At 33.0% G+C, this 22035-nt stretch overlaps 1 protein-coding gene across 1 annotated transcript in view; it reads right to left on the bottom strand.

Moving 5' to 3' along the window:
- Drep2 (DNA fragmentation factor-related protein 2) overlaps window positions 1-22035 on the bottom strand; it is a 308249-nt gene that overhangs the window by 86174 nt on the left and 200040 nt on the right. Inside the window, exon 2 of the mRNA XM_014359789.2 lies at window positions 19889-19985. Coding sequence (XP_014215275.2) covers window positions 19889-19985 — 97 coding nt within the window. The remainder of the gene's footprint in view (window positions 1-19888; window positions 19986-22035) is intronic.

Here is a 22035-nt window from a genome sequence, read left to right as displayed (position 1 = left end):
GGATGCAAAGATTCAAGTATTGGGGACCCAATGCACAGAACCTCACAGACAGCCAATAATGATTGATGTATCTAGAGATGACAGTTGTCTGTTCCATTGCCTAAAACTTCTATACGAATTGACAGAATCAACAGACGAGCTCAGAAAAATTCTACGCGGGTCAGAACAGATAAAAAAATGTAAGGACCCAAAAGGAGCCAAACAAATATTAAATAACAGCCATAAATTCGGTGACGGGAAATGTGCTCTATATTTATATATTCACAAGAATATGAAGCAAATATATGTACACACCTACAAGTATCATCCGGTAAAATAGTATACCAACAATTCTTGGGGGGAAAAGACCCAGAATTTAAACTCATGCGTCTCGGATACCAACACTATCAAGCTCTCGTAGAAGAAACTAGCGGCGATTACTTACCCAAACATAATAATGAGAATCAAAACGACGAGTCCGATACCCAGGAACCTCAAATAACACAGAAGGAAATTTTAAACGAGATAGCAATGACCAAATCTTAAACAAACAAGACGAAGAGAACGATAAAGAGAACGCATGGGATACAGAAAGCGAGGAAAAGAGCGAAAGAGAGGAAGAACGAGTGTGGGAGCACAACGAAAAGCGCATAAGGCTTCCACCTGAACCACTACCCCCACCAGACCCTTAAAGCGACTGTAAGCCATTAACTGCAAAGAGTGCAACGACGATAGTTATAACGATATTAATAATGTTAATAGAAATAATGATAGTGATGTAATAATAATAATAATGCTGACAGAAGCAATACAGAGTATCAGAGTAATAAAGATAGTATACCGATAGAGTATATCGTATAAGAAGACAGAATACATAGAAACGTACGTGAATAAATATATGTAGGAAGAAGCGTTATTTTCCATTTATTCGTGGTTTTCGGACGAGCCGCGAGAGAAAGCAACAAACTATACGAAGAGAAAATGTAAAATAACTAATAACTACGTAACCAACGGACATTTAGACAACTAACAACCCCCTTTTGTAAAGAAATAGTATTGATAAAATACGAAAAAAAAAGAAAAAAAGAAAAAATTTTTTTTTGTTGTGACCTTTTGACGCACGCGCAAAATAAAGGTGAAGAAAAAAATAAGAAAAAGAAGAGTACACTTATGTAAAATTTTTGGCTGTACAACATCCAACTTACAGAAAAATGAGTAATAGGATAAAAGATAGAGTTATTATATTTTGCAACCCTTGAAAAAAACAGGCATTGTCAAAAAAAAACCAATAAGAAATATTGTTAATAATAAGAATATCATATGTTTGTACTCAAAACCATCGAAAGAAAATACAATAAGAATAATTATGAAAAGGTAAATAATAATAATTATGATAGTTTTCTATAATAAAAAAAACAATTAAAAGAAAAACATTGTTAACAATACAAAAAAAAAAAGGATTTAATAACAAAAAATTACAAGTACAATTACGATTAAATAAGACGCACTTCTGAACAGTGTTATAAGTATATTTTAAGGGACGTGAGACATGCTAAGATTCAACAGAAAAAAAGATCTTATTTTCAAATGATTTTGATTTTAATTATCAAGAAATACAGCTGCAATTAAAAAATTTTTACCAATTGCGCCCTTAGCAATAATTCGTCAAGTACTTTATTTATAGCCAATCATGATATTCCTTACCAACTATCAAAATCAACGGTTATCAGAGAATGACAACAACTACTGAAAATTCTGAAGATTCGGTTACATAACAAGACTTAAATAAAACTGAACACGAAAAATAGTCACACACATTTGGTTAAAAAGCCATATAAAATAAGGTTTCCTCCACTGTATAAGGCATCAAAATCACAATTAAATCTGAGACAGCATTTCAGCACGACAATGACAATAGCATCTACATGCATAGTAATACAACATAGGAGAGCCTATAGGGGATTGTTCTCAACAAAACAAAAAAAATGAAAAAAAAACATATACATACATGACATATGTACATACATACGTATTTGTATGAGAAAAACTCTATAACACGAGTCATCAGTGTCATAAATGAAGCCAGAACATCCTAAGCAGACACCTGTGATAGAATTCCTCAAAATCCACAGTGGACATAAAATATAAATTGCTAGAACAATGGAGCAACTCTGCTACTGAAACACTACACAATATTATAAGTGAATGCTAGCACTACCATGGCAGATACACACCAAAAAAAAAAAAAAAAAAAAAAAACAGCTCGATTATGACAACGTAATGGGAAGTCAAAAATCCTCGTATTGTCTGACAAGAGTATGTATCCAGTGAAAAAAAAAACCAAACATTTGCGAATCATAGAGGAATGAAAAACATAAAAACCAACAAATTACCGCCAAAATACTAACGAATTTCCTATAAAATTTCCGCCCAATAACGTACATGGTCACCAATGAGAGAAAGAAACAAATATGTATTATAGCTGAGAAATATTTTAAATTGACATCGGACGAAAAAAAAAAAAAAAACACATTTCATATATGATTTAATCGCGTATGCAATCAACACATCCTTTAGAGTCTACTAATGAAAGCAAAAAAAAAAAAAAAAAAAAAAAACAATGTTATATTTTATAAGACAATTGGTATAAGCATTTTGTACACAAAAAAAGAGTTGTTACAGAAAAATGAGAATTTAACATAAGGCTAGAAAAATATAATGTGTAAAAGGGGTACAAAACAAATAAGTACCTAATGGCAAAATCTATTAGTATATAATAAATAATCAACGGATAATTTTTACTCTGTTACGTTGGGTGCAAAGATTCAGCATATTGACTCAGCTTGCCTTCTTTTTCTTATAACAATGGTCGAATTAAAGTGCCATTCCCACGAGGGCCCCGCTACTGACTTGTTATAGAATGATTCCAGGTAACAAGCGAAAGAACATCAGTCAGAGAGCCAACGAAACGTCACTGGACAATAGTTTGGCATTGAATCCAGCAATAATTTTACGGGAAGGTATCAAGACAAATCTAAGTGGCGTACTGATACAAGGGCAATAATTATCCAAGCAACCAAAGTGAAGATAAAATTTATTAATAATAAAATTAATAAGTGCAGTAAGACCTTGACCCTTGACATCCTTGACATAAAAAAAAATTAAAAAAAAAAAAAAATATGAAACTGACAATTATATTAATTTTTATCCAATGCGAGAATGAACTGTTTAATAACTCTGTATAGTGCATATGTACATAAATAATGAGCAAAAAAACTGTAATTAATCGATTTTATAATATAAGTAACCAAGCGAATCCTTGAATAAATTTTTTTTACAAGGGAAGCGTGCAAACAATAAACAAAAAATGGATACACATAAAATACAGCGAACAAAACCAGTATAGGAAATAGAAAAACAGCACTTTAAACCACCCTCTTTCCTCTAACCGGAAAATGCTATACAACACAAGCAACATAACACAGACATACACATCAAAAAGAGAATTGCCACCAAGGACGTCGGCGTCGCGGCCTTGGACGTGTTACGTATAATAGCATATAGCTATGTGTGCAAGCGCCTCTGCTGGCTTGGGCCTGAAAGGTAGGGAAATAGAGAAGAGAGGTGATAGGAAAGGTAGAGAGAAGGGACAAGGAGATCAGCTAGAGACGCGAGAGGGTAAGGACGGAGTCCGCGAGACGAAAAGACAAGCACAACTTCCCTCTAATATAAGTTATTATAATAAAGCATAAGTTACAACAAGTCACGCTTCTATGGTATGAATATACCATTTTTACTTTTGCTTGAAAGTAATGCTTTTTAGCATTATTTTCAATTTAACAACAGTTATATTTTTTTTTAATCTAAACCAACAGTATTAAAATTTTGTATTTGTGATTTAATTGTTAACATGGAAAATGCTTGAACTAAAATTTAATCCTATTTAAATTATATTAAATAAAATGATAATGAACCATCATAACTTAATATTAAATTAAGTTTAGAAGCTCTTTTTTTTTTTAGTTTGTATTTTTGTTTCAGTATAGTAGTAAAATAACTGTGTATTTTGAAATTGTGTACCACTTTATGAGCTGCTACCCATACAATAACCTTTCATCATCATATCTGTTATTTTAATTTTAATTTTGTAATAACAAAAAAAACCGATTTTCAAATTCTCTTTACGTGGTAGGAGATTTTTTAAAACAATATTTGATATTTAATAGGCTTCCTGTACAAAATAAGAGAATAAAAATAATATGTAAGTGTATTGTAAGCAGACATCAGAAGTAAACTTAAATTTTTTTTTTTTTTCCTTCTTTCAAGTAAAATCAATTTATATTTTTGTATTTGATAACGAAACAAAATATCTTTTCTAAATTATTTTCTTTAGGAATACAACTAAGACATAAGTATTTAACCTACTGTGTGGCTCATAATTTTGTTTTATAACTTAACAAAATAGAAAAACAATAAGTTTTTTTTTTACAGTAGAAGTACAATGTTCATCACAACTTATAATGTTAATTTAAAGCCAATTGCTATTAATCATCATTTAGTTTCGTTCTGTTATTTTAAGTGAAGCCACTATTTTGTTTTTTAATGATACGTTTCTTACGAATGAAACAAAAAAAACATTCCTCATGTTTCAATTTTTTAAACCAAAACTATAAGAATCGTTATTTATCACTTGATTTTATTTTAATATCTGAAAAAACATGAAAGCGCTAGTGTAGTTTGTACCCAAAGCTCTTATTTTGACTTATTATTTTGTATGTTTGTCATTCTGTTCGCTTATCTCTCAGAAATAAGTCTCGCATTTGATCTTTTGAGAACCGTTAACTTCTGACAGGAATAAGCTTTTGCACATGCTTTTAGATCTGAAGGCAAAACGTTTCGTTAAATTAATGGTATGATAAATCAAGCATAGCTGAAACGAAATGTCTTATTATTTATTCTCGACAGTAGTATTAAGGAAGTATTAGCAACTATGTATCTTAAACTGACATTTTTGGATATCAAGTCTATGAATAAATATAACTACGTCTATTAATCAAAGACAGATAAAAATTGCACAGCAATTAAAGCTTTAATATGTATAAAACAATAAGAATAATTCTTCAATGATTTGTGATGGGCAAAAAAAGTTTTTATGACATCACTCCTCTCTCCACGCGTAGCATACTTTGCCGAGTAGTCTTGTATAAATACTAGAAGAGCAGTACTTGTACAAATCCTAAGTTGTTTATGCTCATTTTACAGTGCTTCGAAAATGCTAGAAGGGCACCTACCTACAATTTGCCTAAGGGTGCCACATGTACTCAGGCTTGCACAGCAAATAATCTTTTATGAGGTATTTGTTTTATAAACTTAAAGTATAAGTAACATAATTATTTTTTATGTCAGTCACATTACCATAGGTACGATTTATTAACACTTGATTAAAATCAGATTTCAATTCAATATCATTTTTGGGGCAAAGCTTTAATAAATTTACTTGTTAAATAACTAAGGGTTCAAATAATTTTTGTATAGGTTAAATGCTTAGTGGGTTTAAGGTTTAATGGTCATGAAAATGTAAAATAAAATATTCTATTAGTGTCGTAATGTTGCTGGCTAATGTATAATTTTGTAACACATTTTATAATTTCGTATCAAAATCATGTTTGCTAACTCAAAAATTATTAGAACAAGTGAAGAAAATGCTTTTAGAATTATAATTGTTTTTTGAAATAGTAGCTTGAAATTTTTGAAAATGGCATTTTCTTCAGCGAAACTACTGCCTTACTGCTTGTGTCAATTCCCTTAGATCGTTATGAAGAATTCTTAATTTTACTCTGAAATTAATTATAAAAATAAATAACTCAATTTAAAAAAACGTAGCGTGATACAAATAGTAAGAAATTTATTAAAAAATTTTTTTCTGGCAATAATGGCCAATTAACTTTTTTCTTAGTTGTTTGGTTAAAGCATTCAACACTATAAACCGATATAGTGTATTTTAGATAGAAACTTAATTTAAAAGTAATTTTAGTACTTATTTTATCGACTTAATACTGACAGTAGACATTATGTTTTTTCTGAGTCTTGGAAAAAATTACTTTACCTCCGCAGTAAAAAGTAAATCTAACTTAGATAAATTTTTTGGCTTAGATGAAAAAATGGTTAATCTACCATAAAAATAACAGTAAAGTATTCTCAAAAGTAACTTTACTGTTGCTTTGAAAATGCATTATTGTAGGCAGTAGCATTCCTTACAGCACTATAAGCTGAAGTAGACTTGTGAATTATGCATGTGATATTATCTTTCCTGAATTTTTTTTTATATTGTCACTGCTTTACATCACCATGTACCTAAAAATAAAATTTTATCATGCACATATTCGGTAAGGCATATGAATCATACAATAAGTAAAATATCTAGTCAATAGTACAGGAAGCAAACACTTAATTTTTATCATAAAAATTGACGTAAATAATATTTTCTTGTTTACTAATAGCTCGAAAAGGTGTAGCTAGATTCTCGTAGGGAACTACTTCCAAGCTCTAACGAAGATAGTGATAATATAACTTTGACCATTGATTTTCGCATTTGTTTTAAGGCAAAAAGCTGTGCTGATAAATATGGGGGCCTGAAAAAAAAGATTGATGATGTAGCATTTTTGTGTAGAGGCATAATAGTGACCTCTTTCAAAAAAAATTCGTCATGCATGGTCTGTTCTAAGCATCAACCACATACTTTAACACCTTAACGCTGTAAGCATTATAAGTCAAATAATCCCTCTAGTGATTTGTGATCTCTTTATATACAACTGCTAGTCACTGGTAGTTACCATTATAATCGCTTTTGCATACGCAAATCAGTCTACAAGAAAAGATTATGAAGCGTTCCACTTATTTGAGTACGTTAACGTGAGTTGTAAGCGTGATGTAGCAACACTAGGAGAATCTCACTAAGGCTAACACCGAGAAGCATTATGTGATTTTCTGTAAAAAAGCGTGAATTTAATCTGTACCCTTTCTAAATAGTAATAATATTACTAAGATACAATGTTTCATTGATAACAGTGAAATAGTGCTTAGAAGTATTTTCAACTATAAGCTATCTGTAAAATTGTCATCACGAGTGGGAAAAAAGTAATTGAATATTAAGTGTCTTTTATTGACGTTGATAGCAGCATTTTATAAAAAATTAGAAGTACAAAAGTCAGAACTTAGAATATAGAAAAGTTTCAGGAGACTGACTCCAGATGGACTCTGTATTTGATTTTAAATTTAATAGTAAATGTCAATAAATACCCTGCAACGAATAGTTATTCTTACGAACAGCTCTCTAATAAAATTAAGTTAAATAATGTAAATATATAGAATTCAAAACTGCAATCTTCCAAGTGGACCATTTTCTCAGCACTATATCCTGAATGTGAAAATGCAAAACGTGTATAATAATAAACACAATACGAGACAGTTTTAATCTTTATATGATCACTTTTCAAGTGCTATCGGCGAGAATTTGCATAATAAGAAAAAATCAAAGATAGTAAAAAATGTTGACATATAACATAATAATTTTATGCTGAGAAAATGGATGAAGGTGAGATATTAGCTATGAAAATATGATACTGTGAATTGTTACGTATGGTATTATTGCTACACGTACAGCGCATCTTTTTTCTTGGGCCTACTAAAGACAATTGTTGCTGCAGACAGCAGAGGGCTAAGTAGAGAGGATGCTGAAGGGAGCTTTTTCTCTGGTTGAAACCAGCAATGACGAAGGTCTTACACACGCAACGGGGCTTTTCTCATTTTAGATAAATAAAGAAGTTGAAACTAGTTCCTCAACTATTTTCTTCATGCATCACCCAAGGCCATAGAATCTTACCTAACAGTTTCAGTGATACCAGTAGGATGGACATCGAAATCAAATAAAATAAAAGTGAATTTTTTTTCAGTTTCTGTCAGTAGTAAGGTATCAGCTCTCGTGATTTTGGAAAACACACATAGAGTTGGAACATGAAGTCAATAAGGAACTGCTACAAGACAGATCAGTGAACAAAAAGTTGCCAAAGTACGAAAAAAAAATAACTTTAGATCAAGGACCAAGGTAAAAGAATACCCGAGAAAACAATAGAAGATCGAGCAAACAAGTGTGTTAAGGATTTTGGTTGCCATCGTTCTAGCTGGGAGTATATGGTAAGTACTTGAGATTATAAATAATCGCATACACTTACATGTTTCAAGGAGTCTGTTAACTCTTCAACTGGAATACAAATTTATTTATGTTGTTATATTCGCTTTATGTAAGATATCTTTCTCATAACATCAGTGACGCGTCACTAGAGGAATTTATCGTGTATCAGACAGATTTCGGATCGGGAAGGAAATTGATTGGATTAACAGCTAAAAGATACTTTAAAAATACATAATAATTAGATAAGTGATGACAGTTGGAATAAAATGGGCTCGACATTATTCAACAGAAATGCAAAGAATCGTACAGAAACTTATAAGTGTTTAAGAGCTCCCATATTGGCAGGAAACAAAGGATAATAAAAAATTATAAAAGAGGACCTACAATGGAAAATTTCACCGAAGCGCAAAGTATCGCAATAAGTGTTAGAAAGGAAGAACTTCCCTCGTACTCGGAGAGCAAGTAATAGTCAGAAATAATAACCCTATTTTTGGAACATAGCCCGAAATCTCAAAAAGATTAAAAGAAAATAAACAAAAAACAGTGCCTTCTAATGCCAAAGTTAAAAAAAAATAAAACAAAAACTGTGAAAAAAAACTTGCTCAAACGAATTTACAAACAGCAGAGCCAAGTTTGAAAAATTTTTATATGGGTAATACCGTAGAAGGTGAGTTATTCTCGAAAGACGTAATGGATGGAACTCGAGAAAACAATAAGTATCCATCTGAGGAAAGGGGAAGAACACGTTGAAAACACACTTAAAAACTTTAATACTTAACGAAAAGCACAACAAAACTCAACGCAAATTTCCGAAGAGTTTACGGCTCAAGGATACGGTACAAGACCAGAGTGCAGAAGACCAACAAAGGGCACAAATATCTGATTTTCTCTTGTGGAGCAATAATACAAATGAGGACTTTCTTCTACATGAACAATATCCGATTCAACGAGGTATAGTATATACCAGCCCCGTAGTACACCAGCAAGCCAAATACATGCAGCCTTTGAATGTTTACAACATACTAGTTTCTGTAAATAGCGCATCAGGAGGGATCCCAATATTTTATGGGAACCCAATTACTTCCTGCTATTTAAAGAGATAGTACAAATATCAAAAACAATAATTCCGTGGCCATATGAATGATATTTTATATGGACATTAGGGAATTATTTAAAGGGTATAGCTACAGACCATTTTCGTGCTCAGCTTTTACTATTTAATACGGTCGATGAATTTTTACAAGCATTTTCGTAACGGTTTAGCAGTACGGGGGGTACAGAGACGCTGTTAGCAGAGTTAAAAGTGTTAACGCGAAACCCATCTGAACTAATTGCTTAATAATGCAGTTAAGCCCAAAGATTATGTAATAGAATCGTGATGATCAATAATTCAAATCCACTCCTTGGATAAGACAGTACTGAAGAACATTTCAGATAGAATAGTGGCTAAACAATTTGTGTATGTCCTTAGGGCATCTTCAAGCTTAAATATAGCTGGACTTAGGCCAGCGACTATAGAGAAAGCTAAAAAAGCAGCTTAAAGCGTAGATAACGAAATGGGCTTGTGTTACATGGGACCAGGACCGTACAACTCCTATGCAACACAGAGAAGTTACCACAGAGATAAAAGATATTCAAAAATAGGTGCATTAGCAACTAATGGTGCAGAAACAGGAAGCACAAACACAGAGTACGTAGTGAATGGGTTGAACAAAAACAATAAACGGTGTTTATAATGTTAAGGAACACCTGACGTACCGCACAAAGAGTCTGCCATAGGGGAAACAAGAGCGAACTGCGTATAATAAATTATCTTATGTTACGCGTTAAACTGGTTTCAATTTTAATGGTAATAATTATTATCAACAATAACAAAAGTACTGGGATGGTTATTACAGGCACCCCCATAACAATAATCATAGGCCAAACGGATTTAATCAAAATTTTAATAATGCAAACAGATACAATACTTCAAATAGTGGTAATGGTCTTACAGTGGATAGTATTAATATCAAACGGGTTGTAATAACCAGGGCCAACAACGAGGAAACGAGGCCACAAGGAATTAAAGGAGAAAGTTGCAAGACGTAAAAATAAATGTGGGGAATTTAAACTACAACAATCCTCGATGCACTTTCCAATTATTAAGCATTCAGCAATAGAGAATAAGGTGATAAAAGCGCTCAGTGATAGAGGGGCAGCAGGCACACGTGCAAAAAATTCAATGCATGAAGGTATACATATGGTAGGTAGAGACAGTGGAGTTCAATAACAGTACATCGAGCTCAGCACAGCCCAAAAGAAAGGTTATTAGTGAGTTATGTGAAGTCAATTTTCAAGTAAAAGAGCCACTGACCACGAGCACATACGTCGATAGGATGACGAGTAAAAATAATTGGCTTAAAAATAGCTTACGAACAGAAAAGAAAGACTAAGGAGATAGTAGATACAAAATCTTCTGTGGAATGATGAATATGTTTGGAGCAGGTAAGACCCCCCATTCAATACGTATGAAAAGCTCTCGGCTATGAAATGGTAAGGTAAAATTTCACGCAGAGACAGGCGCACAGATATCATTCGTAAAAAAAGATAGCCATCGTCCAGACACTTTCGTTGACAAAGGGAACCAAGTTAAGATTATTGAAGTTACGCACGGCGAGCATAGCACGTTAGGTAAAGTAGAAATATGACTAAATGGCCTTGTTTATACATAACATGTGGTCCCACACAACTTGCCGATAGATGTGAAAGGTAAAATTGGTTGGAATATTTTTAAAACGTATAATGATTACATATGTGCTCGGGAAAATATTTTTCAATTAGAAAGCATGCAAATGAAGTAAAAGCCAAAGATGCTCAAAATTTCTGCCAGAACAAGGCAAGTGTTATACGCTCATGTAAAGAAAATGAGCGAAAATGTTAAAATTGGTTGGGTCCCTTTACAGAAAATGGATAAAAAGTGTACTATTTAGAAATTTTGAAGTCACACAGAATGAGGGGAAAGTTTATGCAGAGTTTATTAATACAAAAGATAAAATTGGTAAAATATCGATACCTCAGATTGATTTATGCAAATGCAAACGAATGCAAGAAGCTGAATAGTCCAGCGTCAAAGATGACGACGCGAAGGGCTTTAATAAAGCAATGAAAAGGCTGATTGAAAAAAGGATGAAAAAAAGGGAAGAAAGAAGAATTTAACAAAGTAAAAAAATATGAACATAAAACAGGCAAGAATAATAATTATTTGATAAGCTCCAATTATCTTGATGGTGCGTTAAATTAACAAAGAATTGCGAGAGATAAAAAAAATAATGCAACTCATTGACGTGTCCAGCTGTCACAAAGATGAAAAATTACATGTCCGAAAACTCATAGAACAAAATCTCTTTGTGTTTTGTCTGGGTGAAAAGCCGCTAAAAGCTACTCATATATTAAGACATCTCATCCAGACTACAACAGACAAACCCTTAATGGCAGAGTGCTATAGGTACCAGCCAGCAGTAAAGGAACAAATGAAGAAAGAAACAGAAAAATTGCAAGAACAAGGTATAGATGAACCATAAAAATCGTCATACGATTCTGACGAGTGCATTGTACCCAAACATACAGGGTCAGACGGAGGAAAGGGTTAGCACGTAGTAACTAATTTTAGACAGCCTCACAAAACTACCTTAGGAAGCTGCCATCTTTTACCGTTCCAGAGAAACATACTTACGCATTTAGCAAAATTCACGAAAAGGATGCACACTAAACAGCATTCTCTTGACCAGATGCACATTATCAGTATAACAGAATGTCAATAGGATGTACGGACTCCCCCAGGACAGTTTTTAGAGAAATATCACTCGCTTTGGCAGGTCTACAAGGGCACAAAATAAAGGTGTACGTAGATAATATAATGGTTTCTTTATTTGACTTCTAAATCGCTTGGCAAAGGCTGACTTGACCATCGAACCTAAGAAGAACCAATTTCTAAAACGAGAAGAAAAAGTGTTACGGCATATTATCGGGAATCGGCAAATAAAAACAAATATCCAAAACCTACTAATGCAAAAAAAATTAAACAGCTTTTTGGATTTCACGACTACTATGGTTCATTCATTTAGAATATTGCAAGAATCACCTAGTTTCTCTACAAGTTAAAAAAAAAAGCAAAAAAAAAAAAACCGAGTTTAAACAGGAAGAGCAGCAGGAGCAAGCCTTTAAGACACTTGTCGAAGCATTATGCAGTGAGCTAGTACTTATTGCCCCTAATCTCAACAAGCCCTTTATAGTTACAACGGACGCATCAGATTACACAGTAGGGGCAATAATAATCCAAGGCAAACAGGGGAAAGATAGACCGTGTGAGTACGACTTATGATGCCTCTGAGGGATCGAACTACGCTACCTCAAATATGATAAGAAACTGTTGGCTATAGTGTTCGCAAAAAAAGAATCTCAGTCGTACTCATTTAGGCATAAATTTGCTGTGGTCACAAATCATGAGCCACTAAAACATTATGATATGTCAAAGAGTCCAACATAAGATTTAACAGGCTGAAAGTAAAACTACGAGGATACAAGTAAAACGTAGTATGTCGGCCAGATATTTTAAACAAAGCACTTAATGAACATTCTAGAAGTCAAATAATAAGAGAAGGAGAAATGAACACTGAGCAGCCACACCAAAAACTGTATCAGCTGGAGGACAAGCAGGAGAAAGAAGGACTAGCAGATAGAAATGGGCCTTCGACACACATTTTTAAAATACGAGCAACCCGTAAACAGCGTATTCATAGAAATACCAAAAATCGAAGAATTATAATTATTTACTCTGACTAAAAGGATTCAGGTAAAAAACTACAGAAGAAAAAACAAAATGTTGATAGATGGAAAGGAAAAAAATGTCATTTATGAACGGATGGCCAAACTGATGGTAAAAGAGACTCTGAATTCAAGAAAAAAGTAAACATAAACAAAAAATTAAGCAAAAAAAAAGGTAAACAGTGAGAAAACGATGTTACCTAAGGAAGAGTATTTTAGTTAGCAATTTAAAAATGAAAGAAGATATGGAAACAACAGATACAAAGGCGCTAACAGACTAGTGGCTGCTGTATCTTAACGATGATGCACGAAGAGAGACGAATAGATGCATGTAACCTTAATAAATACTTTTTGAAGTTTCAGAACTACCACCTGACCTGCCAGAAAACTGCTTTTTTCATAGCCTAATATGTTTATTTAGCTTACACCTCTCAACTCATGAGCTAAGAATGATATTGAAAAATTCAAAATACCTCAAAAGGTATAGAGCAGACCTTTTGAAAAAATTTTAATAGACTACTACAGGCTAATTAATAAGCCCTTAGTGAATGAATACACACATATTTTATTGATGCAGGACTGGCTAACAGGTTTGGTGTTCTTGCACAAGTAAAGAGAGCAACAGCCAAGAAGACAATGAATGCAATCACTAAAAAATTTAAAGCATACTTTGGACCCCCGGAACATCTATTATCCGACTAAGGTACCTTTTTTATGAATAAAAGCATGGACATACAATGGGTAGCACAGCATTTCACCCTCAGACAAATGGGTTCATACGAATGCATTACATGCTAACGGAATATATAAAAGCCTATGCAGAGAAAAAGAATCAATACAACGAACACTTACTGTTGTGCATGCACTTATATAATGAACCATGGATCATGAAAATAGAGGATACTCACCGCGTAAGCTTATTTTTGGACGCAGAGTGAGAGTACGTACTAGCTTTAAAACATCACGCAATGACCAGTCGTCAAACGAATATTTAATGAGCTGGTAACGGCACTGATGGCGATGAGAACCATTGCTACAATGAATCAGATGCAAGCAAAATACCAGTCAAAGTATCATGACGACTGCAAATTAAACACGAGATACTACCTCAAGGAAGAAATGTTTTATGTATAAAAAAGAACCATCAAAAGGGAGATTCGACGACCAATACAAGGGTCCGTACGAAAGAACTGGCATTGTCCATGCAGAAAAAAGTGTCAAGCTTTAAAGAAAAGACGAGGCAAGAATATCTTACGTGGATGAAATGAAAAAAAATTCGTAGTAACAGCCCTGACAGAAAATGCGAACACAAAAAAAAAACACGAAGGCACAAACTAAAACTGCTTACTTCGACTGAACTTTTGTGGCCAAAGAATATACATTGATAGAAACAGGTAAACAAACAATAACGTTAGGACCGAAGAAAAACGAAAACATACATATGCACACTGGTAAAGAAAAGAAATGATAACAATAACATACGGACCATGTGATCATATAACATAAAACATATAAAATGAGTGGGTGATGTTTAAAAAAAAAATGTTACAAAAAAAATTTAAAATAATAATAATAATTAAAACTATGTAACAATAATGACAACAATAGCAATAAGATAATAAACAGGTAGCATTACCAAAACAAAAGCAAGGTGCTGTAATCAACGAAAAATTATACAACACGTATAAACATGACAAAAATTAGGCCTTAAGTATAGAACATGCAGGGTTGAATAGATAAATGAAAGAAAAATTAAGAGTAAGAGAAGAGTCTGAAAAGAAAATCAATCAGATTTACGGTAACGCAACCTTGTTGTCGTTATCGCTAGACACCGTGATCCATGGAAGCAATTACATCCATGGTGTTTAAAGACCATCCCTTCCTTTCCCAAACATAACCTATAAATACTCCACTACCCCAAGCAATTCCACAAAGATTTTTCCAGCACAGACCTTGAGTAATCGAAAGCGATTCTCGTTACCCGATGGAGACACATGGACTGCGCAGTGAACTCCCTTAGCTGATGTTAGTATCCGGGGCGATACAAAGCAAGCAACCCATTGAAATTCACAAAAAAACCAACGTAATGGATAACCCGAACGCTAGGATAGCGTTGGCAAAATAACGAGCAATGATGCTAAAAACAACACCAACAACTACTGCGTATATGAACCCACTCAGCTCCTCAGCGCGTGGGACACATTAAAAATCCGGCAAAATAACGGTGGCAGCAATCCACTAGGATGATGCAGCAGAAAAAAAAAAAAAAACAAGCAAACAAGAACAAGAAATTAGACTGACCAATGTAAACCAATTGGGCATCTAGCACAAGATTGACAATTTTTCTAGACTCGTCTCTGTTAGACTATAATAATAATGAAACATATTAATGAAGTCTTCTTATTCTTTTACTTAACAGAATCAGAAAATATACATAAAAAAAAAAGAAAACACACATTGGGGGAAAAACAATAAGCTGAAAAAGAAGCAACAACAAAATAAGAAAAAAAATGATGACAGCAATGAAGCATATTTATAAGAGAAATGCAAAGAGTAGATATATTTATACTGCATAGCGTATGCCGTAACATAAGAACGGAAATAAATATATGTAAAGAAAGTGCCACACTTACAGCTGGAAATAAGCACACGGTATTTGAACGGTATAATGGATTGAGTTGCGTCATATTTGAGGGAACCACCTTCGAGGTACATATTTGTGCATAACCGTAGATTTAGAAAGAGAGAAACATGAAGAGCACGTTAACAAAAACAATGCATAGCCATACGGGCAACCGCTCTCTTTTTCTGCCTCTCATTCTCTCTACTGTGGTTCAAGGATTTCAAAGACAAAAATAAACCCACAAGAATACAGAAAAATGTACGATACAAGAAGATATCATGGTGGCGCGTATCACCAAAAATACAAATACAAAGTGGTGCAAATAAATGAAGAGCTGTTAGACTGGAAGGATTACGCCTGGATAGTAGCGGAAATATTAAAAAATAAAAAAATAGGAGGGCTCATTTACATGTGTTATAGATTGTTCACAGATAATGACCAGTGCAACAGACAATAAACGGTAATAAAAACAACATTATACTTACAGTAGCATCAATCTGTGCAAATAATCACAATAAAAGTAATAAAAATTATAATAGTAATGGTCATAATAATAATAACAACAAAAATAATAAAATTACAATAATGATAGTAATAATAATATCAATAATAATGATAATAATAATAATAATAACAATTATGATAATAATAATGATTAATAAGGCCAAACATAGTAAACATTGACAATTACGTCCTCCACAACAACTATAATACACTTATCCGTCATAATTGCTCATACTGTTATTACCAGAATGTAATAAGTACGCAGAAAAAAAGTGAAGTTATGGATTTATTGAGTAACTTGAATATAGTAGAAAATGTATTCTCATCATCCAAATATTTTCGAAGCACCATGTATTGTGAAATATAGGTAGTTTATGATAAGCAAAATATTAAAAAAAAAAAAAAAAAAGAGAAATTATTTATGTAATGAAAATGTGATAAAAAGAACTGTATCAATAATAAAATTTATAGTAGGATGAGCAGAAATATAGATACTAGTAACAATACTATATCTAAGTTGAAGCAGTGAGCCCTTGACCCATGACATCTTAGACCATGAAACAAAAAAAAAAAAAAAAAAGAAATTGATAATTACATTAAAACCTGGGAATTTATTATCATTGAATGCAAAAAGTTTGTTTTTATTTATTGTATAGCTGATATGTAAATAAAAATAAGAAAAATATATGAAAGCGATCATGTACCATAAGTACATAAGGGAATTTCGGTATAAGACATTTTGTAAGAGGGAAGTGTAAAAACATCAACAAACACGTATACACACAAGACACATTGAAATAAAGCAGGAGGAGAAACAGGAACATGGGGCTTGAAACCACCCTCTTTTCTTTTACTACAAGTAATATATAACACAAACAACATTACAGTTACACTACTATATTATGAACATACAAATGAAGAAGGAAACTGTCACCAAGGACGCCAGCGTAATGGCCTTGGACGTGTCATGTACGGTATCGTAGCTACATGTACGTGCGCCCCCTTTTCCTTGGGACTACTGAATACAGTTGTAGTGGGAGAGACGAGTAATAACCAAATAGCATGCTAAAGAAAGCTATCTCTTTAGTTGGAACTGGCAAGAACGAAGGTCTCACTCTCACGATGCACTCTTTCCTTCGTTAGCTTCATAGTTTATCATTAGTTTTTATACTTTTAAACTCATCTGGCATCGTATTTTGTAATTTTGCTAATCATTTTTGTAAAGATTTTAACCAGAAGTGAAATTTTATGTTCCGCAAAGTACATGTTTACTGTATGCTGGTGCAGCTGAAGCTGCAACATGATACTAAAAATAGTATGCCTATATTCTTTTCAGCTTATTCATCATCTTATTTTTTAGTTCTGCTTGTAAGTTTGCTGAAATTTATGACGTAAAGTTAAATATTATGTTTCGTAGAGCTCTTGTTAAATGTATACTGAAATATGAAACTATAAATCATAGTGATGTACTTTTATTTTCAAGCGTATTTATCGTTAAGCAGTCAAAAAGAAATGATCACTTATTATCGTAAAGGCTGTACAGTTGTAAACAACATGATGAAACCTTTTTTTAAGATCAGTAAGATGTTGTACCAAGAAATACCATTAAAAAAATTCTTGCTGAAAAGGCGTAGAAAAGACTCGAAGCAAAAGACGATAATTTTTGAGAAAAACTCACGGTTCTCATTCCCTTGTACGAATTCTATAAAGCAAGTAAAAAAAATAATACCAAAAAATAGTACTTTAAAAAGCTTGATTTCAAATGCCTCGAATACCCTGACTCCTATTGGTAGTGCTTAAAAAGTTGTAAGTTCAGCATTAAAGAGCGCGCAGAATGTTGTAAAAAAAGCTGGTAGCAGGAAAAATATTATAATGCCTTGAAATTGCCTATTCCACGAAAAATACGAAAATTTTTAACACTTCTTATCTCTCTGACTTTTCTGACTTAAATAGCATAGGCACTATCACGCATGGTGAAACTAGAGTTGTCAAGGCTAATAATGATGCTTATCAAGCTCCCACAAACTGTGACCTTATCAAGTATGCAAAAATTTTATAGGTACCTCAATTGGTGTGCTGCACGAGCGTGCGCGCGCGTGTGCCACTCTCCAGAGTACGGGTGATTACGTGTTAAAGTTTGTCATTCAGCAGAAAAATGTGGCAGACAAGGAGAAGGTGAGTGAAGAGAGGAGATCGTAAGCAAAAAGTAGCACTAGCAATGACAACGACAACTAACGCGGTGCGTGGTATAATGGAGTTAAATTGAATGGAAACACAGTTTATTAATGCCAAGGACAGAATATCCGAATTGTAGAGTAGCGCCCAATAAGAACGGAGTCACGCAACCGTCTTTCCCTACTTTTTGTGCATGGACTAACGTGGTAGGGATTCGTTCCCTCTTGGATTTTTCTCTGCGTTTGTTGCACGACTAGTGTATGTATATACATGTGCATGTGCCTGGTTCCAGGATGGTGATGGTGATCCACAGGAAAGAAAGGGAGCCCACGACTTGTACAACAGTTTTCTCTCTGTTCAGTGACACTACGTAAGTGCGTTCACAGTGTGCTTGTGGGTGTCCATGTGCTGACCCAAATGCACTAACATTATATACAAGTTTGTATTAAAATCGACACACTAGTGACTATGTGTAGCACGCTAGATGATAAGGAGGCAAATTAGCTATTCACTTTGCAGCTAGGGATAACCAGAGAAGTTTCTGATCATAATGTGCTGAAACATGAAAATTTATCTAGTTTTGTTAGAGAAAAACTTTTTACTCAGAGTATTATTGGCAAGACTTAAGGTTCATCCTCAGAATATGAACACGTAAAGAACAATCTTACTTTTTAGTGTTAGTTTAACTATGCACTTGTAAAGTAAAATGGACTGCAATAAATATAACCAATAATTGGCCCGTACATTGCAATAATTCCAGTGTAGAAAGTCCTATCCCAGTTGTAGTTTTCTACAGTAATGTTATTTTTAGCAAGTTGTGACGAAATGGTTGATAAAAAAAAATTTATAACAGTTGTAAAATATAATATATCATGTTTTCCTGTATACTATGTTCTAAAATTGTAACTAAAAAACTACTTTACTAAGGAGGTAAAATTTATTTGCATTAATTTGCGTGATAACGTATAGGTGATGTCATGATACTCAAAAACATTCATGCTCCAAACTTGTGCTATTTTTTGATCTTAAAAATCAAGTCAACAAGTTTTGACTACAGCAAATAACTTGTCTTCTATTATTCAGAGCTTTTAATATATAAGATGTTTTCGCTCGATACTACGTTTATACCGATTAACCGCTGACAAATCCGGCTTCGTAATGGAGTACAACTTATGTATGCACATGTTCACTCTTAAACATAAGAGCCAGCCATATTGCCTTATTACCTAAATTGACTAGTTACATTCTCTAACATATATACAATACATAAATAATAAAAACACTATTACACGATACTTCTATTCACCATATTTTATTTGAACTCCAAGCTTTGTCTTCAAATTCGCATAGTCATAGATTCCTATATTACAATACACGTAAGAACTATCCAAAAGTTGAAAAAATTTAAAGTTAAATTTAAATTACTGTTTAAAGTTAAATCTTTGTTTCTTAAAGTATAATAGTAAAAAAGTTTGTAGAATGACATAGATTAATAAGCATAATTTTAGAAAGATTGTAACCGTTTGAGAAAAGTCTCTAGGGCTGGCAAAATTTTGAGCTTATCATTTCAGTTGGCAAATAAGTTTTGTAGTAACCATAAGAAATCTTACCTTTCTGAATAAGTTCTTCAAAATTGCTTACAACTAATCCTTTTCTTATACTCCTCCAGCTATCCCATATTTTAAACGGTTTTTTATTTCGAGATTCCTATTAAATAAAAAAAATTAATAAAATTATGAATTTACATCGTAAGTCAAAAACAATATCTTAAAGTTATTTACATACATTGGAAGTGCTAAAAATAACATTAATTGCATGAGTGGCATTAGCTAGAAAGTGAGTTCTTGGATACATACTGTTCACTTTTTACAACAAATGACTGTTTTTTATGTAATTCTTCGAAAAAATTGTTTATCACAACATCTTTTACGTATACATGCCTTTCTAAATTCAATTCATTTTATTTTTCTATTTTCAAGTCATTTAATCAATAAGCACACAGCTTGTCTCTATGTATTTGCTGTACCATTTTCAACTATATTGGGGCTCTAGGCCAAGGCCATGACAGGAGCCCTATGTACGTGTGTGTGTATATGAAATTACCTAGATAAGGATACACACTCGATGGCCATAAATTTCAAGTACACAAATAGCACTTTCGTCTCTTTTAAGTGTATTAAATACAAAAATCTCATAATTTTTAATATAACAAGGAATTTTTTTTTGTCTGATTACAATTTAAAGCTTTAAAAAATTTTAACTGATTTTCATGTATCATAGATTAAAATTTTTCTAATTTTGTTATAATTTTTGTTCCAATAAAAAAGTACAGCAAGATCATAAATTTTCTTACCAAAGTTAGATTTAAGTCTGTAAATGTAACAGATAAATATACTTTTTGTTTAATAACGCATGCAAAATATAATAAAACTGGAAAAATATTACACTGATTACGCACCTTCACCTTATAATCTAGTAGGACATGTACAACTTTGCTAAGAGCTAACCTAATAAAATAATGACAGTCTGTATCTTTAAGACACCATGTGGTGACAGCAAGATAAAAGTACTGTTGTCCTCATTTTTTGTCAAAGTTAAAAAAGCAACACAATACAGCCCCTAGTATAATAACTTTAAATATGCTTACTTCATGAGTCAAACCGACTGACTGACTTAACAGAAAACGTACATACAGTATAAATGTACATAGAGCTAACGTTGCACGGTCAAAAGGTGCGGAAACCTGGTAAAAACATATGCATGCGGGCTAGAAATTGCATGAGCAGTCTCAAATTTGCGCATAAAAACGAGCAAGCATGATAAGTTATGGCACAGAAAATTTCAGCATGGCAGAAAAGTGGGCCCCCACCTCACTCATATTGGAATAATAGATATGGGGATCTACTTTTTCCTGAACCTAACTTCAGAGTCTATAGTTGCTGCCGATGGTACTGTAGCATCGTTTGCTATGACAGCCCCTCTCTAAATCTATCTCTGCCGATATATGTACACACATTGTCTCGCCAAGTGCATGCATAGTCTTAGCTACTCGGCTGTTAAAATATGGTATATATTATTTCAGCTGATAGTTAAATCAGTGCCCTGGCTAATTCTGTGCCCATGACAGCAACCAAGAAGCCAAGAGCCAAGCTAACGTTAGAGCTGCAGGGTACTGACTGACCAAATTCTGGACCATAACTCTCTTCTACACCGTGGTCAAGCTGAAAAATGTCTCTTTTCTCACTAAGTAAAACGAAAAAACTACTGTGAGTGCTAGTCAACTAATGAAGGTGACTCCAAGAATAAGACTTTAATGGTACTTATTATAAAAATTTTTTTCTGGTAATATCATAGAAGCAAAAAGAGTTTGCTTACTATTATTATACGGATACCTTTATGATTTACTAAAAAAATCTTAATTCTGTCAAAATAATTTTAAAATAAGAATTAGTTATTTATATTACGCGAACAACGTAACCACGATATCACATGATATCACACTATCTCTAGGATCAATGAAATTCATCGCCAGAAACTCCGTTTGAAGCAGATGTCACAAGTAAACTGCATATTCCAGTAATAAGCCTAACATCGTTTGGTGAGGTGCAGATTTTTTTTACTCTGTTTTTGATTTTACTAAACTTTGTACGTAAATCTAACAGGACTTTAATTGAGGATCGCTGAAAAAAAATAAATTTCCATAAGCTTCTAATCACAAAAATAAGATTTCTTTTCCTACTCCAGCAGTTCAGTCAAA

Source organism: Copidosoma floridanum, unplaced genomic scaffold (assembly GCF_036245765.1).
Source record: "Copidosoma floridanum isolate Cflo_tuat_1 unplaced genomic scaffold, Cflo_Japanese_pri ptg000027l, whole genome shotgun sequence".
In the NCBI taxonomy this organism is placed as follows: domain Eukaryota; kingdom Metazoa; phylum Arthropoda; class Insecta; order Hymenoptera; family Encyrtidae; genus Copidosoma; species Copidosoma floridanum.
Note: the sequence above shows the minus strand (reverse complement) of the source record. Positions and strands in the feature narration are given on the sequence as shown.